The 13,460-nt window shown below is 39.2% G+C and overlaps 1 protein-coding gene across 3 annotated transcripts in view; it reads right to left on the bottom strand.

The window, feature by feature from the left end:
* SRGAP1 (SLIT-ROBO Rho GTPase activating protein 1) overlaps positions 1–13,460 on the bottom strand; it is a 287,997-nt gene that overhangs the window by 87,489 nt on the left and 187,048 nt on the right. For all 3 annotated transcript variants that reach the window (XM_045464974.1, XM_045464975.1, XM_045464976.1), the window contains exons 5-6: positions 5,347–5,529; positions 4,760–4,888 (exon numbers count right to left, since the gene is read on the bottom strand). In XM_045464974.1, coding sequence (XP_045320930.1) covers positions 4,760–4,888; positions 5,347–5,529 — 312 coding nt within the window. The remainder of the gene's footprint in view (positions 1–4,759; positions 4,889–5,346; positions 5,530–13,460) is intronic.

The following is a 13,460-nucleotide window of genomic DNA, read 5'->3' as shown; positions in this document are numbered from 1 at the left end:
ATTTCATATATAAAATGTTATGCATTAAAAATGTCTTGACTTTTTCCTCACTAGAGGTATTCACAACTCTTCCAATAATTATTAGATAGCTCACTATAAAAGTGATTTTGCTACATAAGCTCACAAAGCATAAAGGATTCTAGATGCCTCTGCAAAATAATCATTCTGTTTCTTTTTCATCAGTAAGGGTCAAGCTTAATGGTTTTTAGGATCACCACTATATACGCAAATTGCATTCCTACAAAATAAGCAGCCATTTTGGAACATATACATTCACACTCTGCCTCAAAGATGAGTCAATGAATGCATAATTTTTACTGAGAGGATTCAACTTCAATTGAATATGACAACAAACCCATTTCTTATTTCTTTCAAAATTCATAATGAATTTGTATTATTTGAAAATTACTCACAATTTATTATTTTTTCAAAGTGGGGGGGAGGAACAAAGAGAGAGAGAAAGAAAGAGAGAGAGGGAGAGAGAGAGGGAGAGAGAGAGGGAGGGAGGGAGGGAGGGAGAGAGAGAGAGAGAGAGAGAGAGAGAGAGAGAGAGAATCCCAAGCAGGCTCTGTCCGCACTGTCAGCGCAGAGCCCAATGTGGGGCTCAAACCCAAGATCTGTGAGATTATGACCTGAGTTGAAGTTGGATGCTTTAACCAACTGAGCAAGCCAGGCACCCTGAGAATTACTCACATTTTAAATTTAAGGCTGATCTTTTAAAAGTCCATCCTTTCTTAAAATTGAAAATTACCTGATATATTTAACCATTACTTATTTACATCAGAGTTAATTAGTTTGGAGGTTAAATGTCTGAGTTTGAAGCCTATCATACCTCCTAACTGTGTAACCTTCGATAAGCTCTCTGGCCTAAGCCTCAATGCTTTAATCTATAAAATGTAGAAAATAGTATTTACCTCATGAGGTTTGTGATGAATTGGCGAGATTATGTGTAGAAACCTGCCTGTCACAGACTAAGAGCTCTATAAATATCCACGACAGTGACTGTCGCAGACTGAATCTGGAGTTCTCTCCTGTCCCTCAAGAGAGCGGATGCAGAATTGAATACGAGAGGCTAATGTCCGGTTGGGGACAAGAGCCCTGAACAGGGGTTTCAGCTCTGTATTTACTGAGCTCACAAGATATTACCCACATGGTGAACATGAAGAAAACAAGACCTTACACACGTTGACACGGAGAAAACAATCAGACAGTAATCATTAACTTGTGTAAGAAGCAAAGGGTCTGGGGGGCAAGTGGGGTTTGTGATCAAAGTACAATAGTATATTGGTGTCAGATGGAAAGTACTCATGATCCTGAGTATTTTTACATTTTACCAAGATATTTACAATATCTCGGTAGCTAACCTTGGGCGTTTTTCACCCCGTGGTGGCAGCTTTCCACCCTAAGCTTTTTTCTAACCCATTTATGTAAGTAGAACCTATTTCCCCACAAGTGAATGTGGCTTTCCTGAAATGTTAATCCTGTCCTATACATGCCAATAGTACTGAGAATGCTACCGCACATCGCCACACAGATGGCCAATGGCTATCTCAATCTTACTATATGTAACAGAACTAGGGCTCCCTGCCCTTCAACCCACTTCTCTCCAGGGTCCCCAACTCAGTAAAAAGCACCATTGTTAACCTAGTTACTCAGGACCTGAACCTGGAGTCATGTTTATCCTTCTTTCCTACTACTATATCAAATTCCTATTAGCTCTACTTTCAATATATTTTGAATCCAACCAACTACTTCTCATAGGTTTATTGCTACTATGCCAGCCCAAGTCAGCACCATCTCTAGCCTGGACAATGGCAAAAGACTCTAGATACAGCTCGCTGTTTTCACTCTTGTCTTCCTCACCCGCCTCAGTCTGCTTTCCACCCAGATGCCAGAATGAGTCTTTAAAATGTCAACTACGTGATGTCACTTCCCTGAGTAAAACCCTTCAATGGCTTCCCGCCACACTTAGAACACAATCTAAACCCCTTTTCCTGTCCAAAAGACCCTAAGTAATTGGGTTTCTGTCTACATTCTCTTCCACAACCTTCCTCCTCACTTACTCCATTGTTTGCTATTCCTTGAGCATCTTTAGCTTGCCAAACAAGTCACTGCCTCTATACCTTGAGCCTTACCAGTCCTTCTGTATGAGGGATTCCTTCCCCATGTAGGCATAGGGCTCTCCAGCTCACTTCTCTGCTCAAATACCAGGCTTTTCCTGAATACCATCAAAAGAAGTAGACTGATGGTGGTTTTATTAATGGCACTGTCACTACTATATAATGTGTGTGTGCATGTAAATGTGTTTATGAGCTGACTCCTTAACGACTACATAAACTCCATGAAGACAGGGACTTTTGTTTTGTTCATTGCTGGATCCCCGCTGTCAAGAAGAGTGCTTGGTACCCTGCAGGTGTTAAAGAAATACTTTTCAATATATGGAGACCTTTCCTTGCGTTAAACTCATTTGGGCCTAGCCAAGTACTCCAAAAATAAGCCCTAAACCAAAAAAATAAGGAAGTGGAGTAGTTACAAAGAATTAGCTCTATATTCTATATACTTTGCAGAATTCTTACAAATCTAAGTTTGAAAACAGGGGCCATAAAATCATTCATTTTTATTCAGAAAACCTAGAAGTCTAGAAGAAAAAAAATTCCTTTCATCAGAGTGCCTTAAGAAAATCAATTACTTGATTAAAATACTTGTAAGAAAGGAAGAGAAAAAGTTTTAGTTTATTACTAAAGGGTTCTGTATAAAGAAATTATGACAGGAGATAAAACTGTTTTTAGACTCAAGTTAAAAAAAGAAAAGGCACATCAGGGGTGCCTGGGTGGCTCAGTCGGTTAAGCATCTAACAGTGCAGAGCTCGCCTGGGATTCTCTTTCTCTCCCTCTCTCGAAGGTGTCTGCCCCTCTCCTGCTTGCTCACTCCCCAAAATAAACAAACTTCATATATATATAAAAAAAGTACATCAGTGTTAATAAACTAAAAAAAATAATTCCCTTACTCAGCAATTCTTTTGCAGAAGTCCCAAACTGTGGCTCTAAAATAGCTAACTCCATGAGACTTAAATTGAAATAAAGTTGCTTTAACCTATTGTAGATCTACTAGGAGCCATAGGAAAAATTTTTATCATCTTTAAATTGTTGAATTCAACCAATACAAAGCAGCACATGAATAAAGTTCCCAGCAGTAAACTCTGTGAACCTCTATCACTTCATCTGTGCTTTTCTTACGACATCGCTTTTTTTCTTTTATTTGCAGATATGTGTGTTTTTAGACTGGGATTTCTGTCTGTGTCACCTCTGTGGTCTCCTACAGTGTTGGCACAGTGACCGTGCTACTCAGCGCAGGTTTTCTGAATGAAAGCATGATGCAGATGGGAAGTCACAGCAGTAATCACTGCATGAACCTAACAGTGCATATAGACTTAGAGGGTTCGGAATGAGCCCCATTACCGCTTTTCATAGCATATCCTCAGATGGAAAGTATAGCGTTAGATACATTTATAAACATGGTTTCTGTCCACTCTATTTTGCTTACAGTATTTACCACAACTAGTAACAAAGCTATCATGCATGTCGTCATTTGCTTAGTAACTGTATTTTCCACTTTCCATTCCTGAAGAAGTGTATATGCTTGGGGGTGGGGGATGGGTAAAATAGGTGATGGAAATTAAGGAAGGCACTTGTTGTAATGAGCACAGAGTGGTGTACGGAACTGTTAAATCATAATACCATACACTTTAAATTAATAGAATATTGTACGTTAACTTGAATTAAAATAAAAACTTAAAAAAGGAAAAACGAGTGTATATGTTTGTCAAAGCCTCAGCATCTCACAATAGTGGGGCCCAAGAAATGTATTTTTTTTTTAATGTTTATTTATTTTTCAGGAGGAGAGAGACAGAGTGTGAGCGAGTAAAGGACAGAGAGGGAGGGAGACACGGAATCTGAAGCAGGCTCCAGGCTCTGAGCTGTCAGCCCAGAGCCCGACGCGGGGCTCGAACTCACGGACCGCGAGATCATGACTTGAGCCGAAGTTGGACACTTAACCAACTGACCCACCCAGGTGCCCTAATAACCAAGAAATGTATTTGGAATCAACGAATGCATTTAGGGTTGTGCCATCGCATAATTTAAAGATGAGTAGGTCCCCTTCCCAGCTGAGTTTACCAGGCATTGATAGCTTCACAGAACTTAATAATTTGCATTCTATTGGTTTTGGGATGCACACTTTTTCACATGCATCTTAGAATCGACATGTACAGTTTAACTGGCAGCATTTTTTCCTTCTAAGTATTACATAAAATAACACCGGTTTCAGAAATGACGGTATTTCAGAATCAATAAAACACGGTTATTGCTAACTACATCTCAATATGGAAAACATAGGGGTGCCTGGCTGGCTCAGTTGGAAGAGTGAATGACTCTTTTTTTTTTTTTTTTTTTAAGTTTATTTATTTATTTTGACAGAGAGAGAGAGATGGAGAGAGAAAATCCCAAGCAGGCTCTGTGCTGATGCAGAGCCTGATGCTGGGCTCAAACTCACAAATCATGAGATCATGACTCGAGCCAAACTCGAGAGTCAGACACTTAACCAACTGAGCCATCCAGGCGTCCTGAAAGAGTGAGTGATCACTCTCGTTAGTGATCAAGTCCCACATTGGGCGTACGGGCGTAGAGATCACTAAAAAAAATAAATAAGTTCAAAAAAGTTAAAAAAAAATATGGAAAACATAAAAATTTCAAGTACTTACATCAATTAAATCTGAAAGATCATGAATATAATACTTGAAAACCGAGGCGTTGGTTGCTTCAAGGGTTAAGAGATACTCATTCCGTGCCTTAATTGATTTTAGCTTATTTTCCGAATACTTTGCTTGTCTCTGGAAATGAAGAAGGTCCAGGTATTGGGAAAGAGAACAAAGTCACTTAGTCACAGAAACGTACATGACTTTCTATTAATTTGAACAATGTATTCTACATATACAAATGAACTTTGAAGTCCTCTGAGAAAAGTACATTTTGAAATTGATTTAAAGAACTAAAAGTACCCAAGTATGTATTTGAGCTTCAGGCCCATTTGCAATGAAATCTCTTTGTTAACATTCAAGTTCTCCACATTGTGTACTGAATACTTGGCATTCGATACTAAATGATGTCCAGCTGTTACTACATGATTTTTATATTTTTTAAACATTTTTCATTCCTGTTGGAGGAAATGTGTGTCATTTCACAATTTATAATGTGTGTCTATCAGTTATTGCAATTGTCACCTCAAGTGAGGTTCTTAGTACTGTCACCTCAAGTGAGGACAGAAAGGCTCTGTAATGTTCTTACTTACTTTTTCTTTCATTTTCTCAATTTTCTTTACAGAGCTTCGCCGCTGATGTCTCTCTTCCAGTCTTATATGAAAGACCGGGTCACCGGATCTTCCAATTTGCTTTTCTTCTTGTTTCTCAGCCTCTTTCAGCTTGCTCTCTGCACTGATGCTCTCTGCATGATACATATGGTATGTTTTCATCACCTGTGAAAATGTGACCCAAATTGTTACAAGATGCCCGTCTATAACTCAGAGAGTGAATGGAAGCCATTATATGAGGAATACGTTAAAAATATCACCTTCCAACTGGCAGGGGGAAAGCCAGATTGCTAGTCAAACAGATGAATTATGGACGATTGCGTCTACATAAAGCAAGGAGAAATATGCAAATTCACCTGCCAGGAAGAGGCACTTAGGGGATAGGCTTTGATGAAAAAGTGATTTACAGAGTCTTACGCATGCTTTCAGTGCACTTGAAAAGTTCCCTTAAGCTTAAAAGTGTTCTCTAAAATCTCTGCATTATTAATCTGCAGAATAAACCATTATTCATGGATAAATTTTACCCCAACCTTGGAATTATAAAAAACTCCAAATTAGTACAGATTTTACTAAACAGTTTTTTTTGTATAAAATCTACTTGTCAAAATACAAAATGGAAATATTAAAGTTCGTACATACATAGTTAAAAATAATTGTTTTTCTGACCACAAAGTAATACTTTATGTTCAATGCAGAAAACATATGACACAAAAAAGAAAATATAAAAAGCACACAGAGATAACCACTGTTAAGATTTCTGGTCCAGCCACTTGGGTTTTTTTCCTATGAAAACACACAGACACACACACTTCTTTACTTGAAAATGACACGTTTCTCCTTTTAAAACAATTGTTACATACTGTGTTAACAATTTTTAATCTTCTATATCCTCTTTTCATTTGACAGATCAGAACACTTTTCTATAACACTAAATGTTCTTCTAAAAATATTTTTAAGGACTGTATAATATTTTTTTATATGACTGGGACACAGCTTGACTAATTTCCAATTGTTGAACATTTTAGGATATTTCAACTTTTTGCTTTATAAAGCAAGCTGTGCTGAAACCCTTTATATGTATCCTATTTCTTGTTTTATAAATGATACACCTAAGTTGCATTTTAATAACTTTAGGAATATATAGAAAATAAAGTTTTTAATGTATCCTTTCCATGTATGTTATAAACTTACACAAACAATTCTCAACTAAAATTTTTGTTAAAATAAAATTTGAATCTTTAAACATTTTGATTATATTATTGTTACAGAAATATTTATGCACAAAATTATATTCCTATGGTACATCTTCAGAGAATTACAGTTAGACAATCTGCACATTTTGGAAGTTTTGACACAAACTTCCTATTTAATACTCTGCTAATCTGAAAAAAAGTGATCTGTATAGTTATTTTCCAAAGCATTTAGAAAACAGAGATGCTTAACAAACATTTTCTCAAGTAATAAATAAGTATATTTACTCTTACAGTATGTACTATATCTGTATATAATCCTTGTTTTTTTAGATACAGAATAAAAGTCACAGATTTTCAAAGATTTTACCTAAAAATCACAGTTTTCCAATATAATTTCAATCTGCTATTTATAAGTAGAGTCAGACATCTGGGCCAATTCTAAAACCTGTTGACTTTAAGCACATTTATACTTCTTTTTTTTTTTTTTTTTTCAACGTTTATTTATTTTTGGGACAGAGAGAGACAGAGCATGAACAGGGGAGGGGCAGAGAGAGAGAAGGAGACACAGAATCGGAAACAGGCTCCAGGCTCTGAGCCATCAGCCCAGAGCCTGACGCGGGGCTCGAACTCACGGACCGCGAGATCGTGACCTGGCTGAAGTCGGACGCTTAACCGACTGTGCCACCCAGGCGCCCCCACATTTATACTTCTTAAAAGAAACAACATATCACGGTAGGACTCCAATGCCATGGACGTATCAAGGAACATACCAGAATTTAGCACCCAATTATCCGTGGTGGCACTTTTCCATAAATTATGTCAAATTTGCATCCACATAAAACAGATTTTATTTCATTCGTAAATAACCAGAAGTTATTCAGAGCCACCTTTATAACTAAAATGTAGTTGTTAAGAAGAGATTTAAAGAGATTTTGAAGTAAGGAACTTGATATTTTTTTCATCTCAAAAGATGAATCTTAAAATAGTTTGGGAACCGGAAGCATCACCGCAATATATTTACTTAGGTTGAAGCACATGAAATTGCTGTTTTGGTAGGTTATATAGAAGGTAGGAAGTCAGCACTTTCTTATGGTTCAACTTGATACATATTTCCAAGGTGCCTTTTTGAAAAGGAAAACATGGGGTAAATGAAGAGTTTTTACTTATTTTCATAAAATCTGATAATATCTTTCCTTAAAAAGGTAAGCTAGCAAATCACATTACAGGCATTTTGAACAAGAACAAAGTAAGGGCTAAAGTACAAAGCATGGCAGCTTTTTCTGAGCTGTGTGTAATTGCAAAGTTGTCTGTTTTTAGTAATTACCAAACCTGTCCAGGAAAAGTTTCGTTGGTTACTCCAGTTTAAAAGAAAAATAAAATAGCATTAAGAAGCAGCTGGGCAGCTGGGGAATGAAAAGGGAGTGACCCTACAGCTGGGCAAATAGCGAGGTCAATGAATTTACTACACACCTTGCATTTCGAGGCTTGGCTCTGTTTGTATACCCTGCCTGAAGCAAACCCACACACCATTTGGGTCCTGGTTCCAATTACATCTTTAAAGAGAGGGTGAAAAAAAAAATCTCTCTCTCTCTCTCTCTCTCACACACACACACACACGCGCGCGCGCACACACACACACACAGACAGACACACACAGTTGCTTAGCTGACTGTATTCTTCTTGCTAATACCCAGGAAGAAATGAGAACATATGACTTCCATCATAGATAGATGAAAAGGCATTCCAGACAGCCCCGGGTATCTGAGAATTATTTATTTTAAAAACATCCTGAACAAAAGACTTGAACTCTTGCTTTATTTAGATGCTGAGGACCAGTGTAACTAAGTGATTTGCAGAAACTAAGCCTTATGAACTAAGGACACTGAGCTGGCTGCCAGCATGGTGATACTTATGAACTAGCCTGGGTTAAAAGAAAAACATTCTCTTTTTTAAAAAAATGTTTATTTATTTACTTTGAGGGGGCGGGGGGGAGAGAGAGAGAGACCGAGAGACCAAGAATCCCAAGCAGGCTCCCCACTGTCAGCATGGAGCCTGATGTGGGACTTGATCCGACAAAGCGTAAGATCGTGACCTGTGCCGAAATGAAGAGTCAGAGGCTTAACTGAGTGAGCCACCAAGAAGCCCCAAAAAGGAAAACATTCTTGACCTAACACTAGCAAAAAAAAAGGGTGTAAATATCCCATCATAACGTGGTTCAGCACAATAGCTGAGGGTTTTCTACCTAGTTTGATGGTAATTTCCAGAAGGAAATTTCTTTGTTCAGTTTTCCAATGTGACTTAGGGTTTCCACTATTTTCTAAAATGTTAGCAATGACAATGAATGAATTTTAAAAGTTGGGGAGAAAACACTAAAAGCTTTTTAGAACTCTAATTGCAGATAATGAATGCAAGTACAAACTGCATTATTTAAAATGTAAGCTGTTGACAACAGTTAAATGTGTTTTGTATTTAAAATAAAATAAGACAGTTTTCTCTTTTTCAAAGAAGAAGAAAGCTTTTATTTTTCAAAGGTGCCTTTTTTTTTACACATACTGCAAAGAAAATAATAGCTTCTCCATAAGCTTCATGCAAACACAAGTATTTGCATACCAAATGACATGATAGTCATATATCCATTTAAATGTACTCCAATAACATATTTTCCTCTTTGAATTCTTCTCTACTAAAACCTCCTGCATAATTCTCCGTTGAACACAATTTATCTTTCCTAATCCATCTTTTCTTAACTGTAGAAGAGTATTGTCAAACAGAAAGTGACCATATCATGGATTTCTTTGCACTTGTGAAATCCTATGCAAAAACTTTTGCACAGAAGCTATTAATATTTTTTTTTCCTTATTGACAGAGTCATATAATGTATCCTACACTCCTCTTGTACTTTAAGTCAAAATAATTCAAATATCTATGGTAAATTTTAATATTTAGGGTCATGAAATCATTACGTATCTGAAAAGTATCCATGTGTTTGGAGAGGATCAGTGGATTAAGGCTTTATTACTTTCCGACTTGTGGCACAGAAGTGAGGAGACATGGTTCCGGGAATGGATCTACCAGTTACCAGGTATAGGGAATTTATTTTACACTTCTGCTCACCTTACAAGGTCATTGTGGACACTCAATTGTGTGTCCCTAGGTGTGTGTGTGTGTGTAACAAACTTTGCTGAGTACTTACAATATGTCTGTGTACATATATAATATACACCATTAACATATATGTGTACGATGCATATATTTAGGGAAATGTGCCAGACACCATTCTGAGCATTTTATAAATAATAGCTTATTTAGTCTTTCTAAAAACACTTAGGAGGTATGTACCTTTATTCTGTTATGCAGAAGACACAAGAAAGGCAGAGAGAGGTTAATTAACTTGCCCAAGGTCACACAGCTGGCAAGTGGCAGCAACAGTTGAGACCTTGACAGTCTGATTCCAGATTTGGTGTTCTAGACTGCTATGTCGTAAACTTTGGTAACTCTAAAACACTGTACAAATGGAAGTCCTCTTTACCTGGGGGATAGAGCTATTCTTGGTTATATTTAGGAATGGTGGAAAAGAAGGGCTGACAGATAATTATTTCATTCACTATTTGCTTGGTGCTTATTATCCATAAGGCAACGATGCATGTAACTTTAAAGATTTGGTTTCCTACTTCTTTTTTTTTTTTTAATGTTTATTTATTTATTTATTTTATTTTATTATTTTTTTTTAAGTTCATGACCTTTTCAGCCACGTTTATTCCTATATGTGAACTCCACATTATTCTAAGCTATGGAGTTTACTCTGGGGTAATTCAGAATGTTTATTTATTTTTGAGAGACAGTGCATGCATGCACATGGAGTAGAGGCAGAGAGAGGTGGACAGAGGGTCCAAAGTGGGCTCTGTGCTGACAGCAGAGAGCCTAACGTGGGGCTCAAATTCATGAACCGTGAGATCATGACCTGAACCAAGGTTGGATGCTCAACCAACTAAGCCACCCAGGCGTCCCTTGGTTTCCTTCCTCTAAGAGTTTAAATTTTTGGAGATTAAAAAATGGGGCTTGGAGATTCTGACGGACATGGATGAAGGGAGAGGACATTCAAGCTGGAAGGATAGTACCAGCAAAGGTATGTGGTGTAAGGGTAAAGGTATGTAGGTAAGGTGGACATAAGTAAATTATGACTTCAAGGAGGGGATTTAGGGAAGGGCTTGAAAAGTGGATGACTGGGTGAGGGAGCCAGAGGATAAGAATGCAGAAGTTGTCACAGGCCACCAGATTAGGAGAGCCTTGAAACCTCAACCAAAAAGTTTTTTTTTTTAATAGTTTTTTTTTTTTTAAACATTTATTTTTGAGACAGAGAGAGACAGAGCACGAATGGGGGAGGGTCAGAGAGAGGGAGACACAGAATCTGAAACAGGCTCCAGGCTCCGAGCTGTCAGCACAGAGCCTGACGCGGGGCTCGAACTCACGGACCGCGAGATCGTGACCTGAGCTGAAGTTGGCCGCTTAACCGACTGAGCCACCCAGGCGCCCCTCAACCAAAAAGTTTTAAATGGACTCTAGGGGTTCATGAATCCACAGAGCTGTAAATAGCATGATCAAAGCAGTATTTTAGCAATAATCTCATGAAGATATGCAAGATGGTATGGGGTGTGAAGTAACCTCATTTAGCATTAAACAGGAGGAATGGAAAGAAAGAGAATCTAGGATAACAGTTATAGGGCATTTTCTTTTTTAAAAAAAAAATTTTTTTTTTTTCAAATTTATTTATTTTTTTGGGACAGAGAGAGACAGAGCATGAACGGGGGAGGGGCAGAGAGAGAGGGAGACACAGAATGGGAAACAGGCTCCAGGCTCTGAGCCATCAGCCCAGAGCCCGACGCGGGGCTCGAACTCACGGACCGCGAGATCGTGACCTGGCTGAAGTCGGTCGCTTAACCAACTGCGCCACCCAGGCGCCTATAGGGCCTTTTCTCTTTTCTCACTCTCTCTGACCTTTTCTCAGACTTGTCATGTCTCCTTCCACATGGAGGACCTCCCAGTGTAGTCGTAACACCAGCCCAAGTACCACTCTGTATACTATTCTGAGTCAATCACTTAAAGCTCCCTCCTCAGAATGTGCACACTTTCCTGCCACTGTGGTCTCCTCCCAAGCCAATCCCACTGCCTGCCATATGCTCCCCCAGCACCTCAACCTAACCTTTTGACTCATCCTCTAAGGCAAGCTCAGATTTCACCTACTGCTATGTGTTCCCTGGTTCCCCAGCCATGGCCATCTTGTTCTTCCAACTGCCAGGACCTTCTTATTGATAGCACTTCTGACCCTCTGCCATGTGTCATAGACATCTATGTACCCATCCAGTATCATGGACCTAACTTTAGCTAGGGCACCAACAGTGTCCTAGGCACTTTTGGATTCTTAATATTGCTTTTATACAGTGAGAGTAAAATAGGCATTTGGTGAGAAACAAATGAAGGGCAGAAAGCCATTTTATAGTCAGCTTGTCCATTCATTTGTTCACTTAACAAATATTTACCAAATACCTAGTATGTACCCGGCATTATTCTTCTCCATCTCCAGCATCCTAAATAGCACTGCCAATAAAATCCCTGGGATTGGACTAATGAGATGATAAATAGCTCTAAATCACTGTGAAATATAGTGAGCGTTTGGGGTTCAAGGCCCCTGAAAAAAGACAGGCATGGTGGCTGGGGTGAGAGGAAATGAAAAGCAGTATGTTAGTGACAATATTTCCTAATTCCATACATAGCCTGCTGGTTTACTAAATCCATCAATTACTAATGGACGATTAGTTTCTCTTCTGAGAAACTACGTTTTTGGAGTTTCCTTGACATACTAAGATAAAGGTCTCTTTTCTACAATCAATATACAAGAAGGCTCTAATTGTAACGGAGCTTCTGCAAATGCCAGACCAACAAAACCACCAAGTGAAGGCCACAGCCTTGGAAGCCCATTCCTGTTGTTCCCCAGCAAGTTCTTTAGTGCATTGGGAATGAAGGACCCCCGGGCCACCCTATACTGAGCCCCAGCGGCTGTGTTGCAAGGAATCTGGCCCTTCCGGGGGCTGCGCAACCTCAGTGGAGGTTATGGCCTCTGCTTGGCTAAGCTGTGTCTCTGGGGGCTTATTTCAGACAGGGGCAGTGGGCAGGAAGTACCTTTAAGAGGGCACTCATTAACAGTGCATGCCAGGATCCTTCCACCTGCAACTTCAAGTCCTCTTGCTCTTTAGAATACTGAGCCAACCTTGGTGTTGAATAGTCTCTGGAGCCAGGCCCCACTGGATCCGAGCTCCTGTGCTACCATTTACTAGCCAGCAAGTTTCTTAACTTCCTTGGGCCCTAGTTCCCCCCCAAGGTAAAATGGGGATAAAATGATAGAATGCAGGGAAGCACATAACAGAGTGGATAGTTTTTTGTTTTGTTTTCTAAATACTTATTTTTTGAGAGAATGCAAGCAGGAGAGGGGCAGAGAGAGGGGGACAGAAGATAGGACACTGGCTCTGCGCTGACAGGCTGACAGCAGCAAGCCTGATGCGGGGCTCGAACTCATGAACTGTGACATCATGACCTGAGCTGAAGTCAGACGCTCAACCTACTGAGCCATCCAGGCAGCCCAGAGTGGACAGTTCTCATTCTTGATGGTTTCTATGTTCTGACATAGAAGTGAGTGTGCAGGCTCTGAGGCCAGATTGCCTTGCTTCATATTCAGGCTCTAAGCAAAGAGATACAGGCCACCGCCTTGAAAAGGCAAAGCAGACCAGATGGAGGCCTTTCCTGGTATTTCATTGTGGAGACCTAGGCTAATCAAAACCTCTTAAAAACTAACATACCAATAAGGAGTGCCTAGGAGTAGCCGGCATAGACACTCACATGTTCGTAACA

The sequence above is a fragment of the Leopardus geoffroyi genome, chromosome B4 (genome assembly GCF_018350155.1).
Source record: "Leopardus geoffroyi isolate Oge1 chromosome B4, O.geoffroyi_Oge1_pat1.0, whole genome shotgun sequence".
In the NCBI taxonomy this organism is placed as follows: Eukaryota; Metazoa; Chordata; class Mammalia; order Carnivora; family Felidae; genus Leopardus; species Leopardus geoffroyi.
This window is presented reverse-complemented; position numbering and strand designations above follow the sequence as displayed.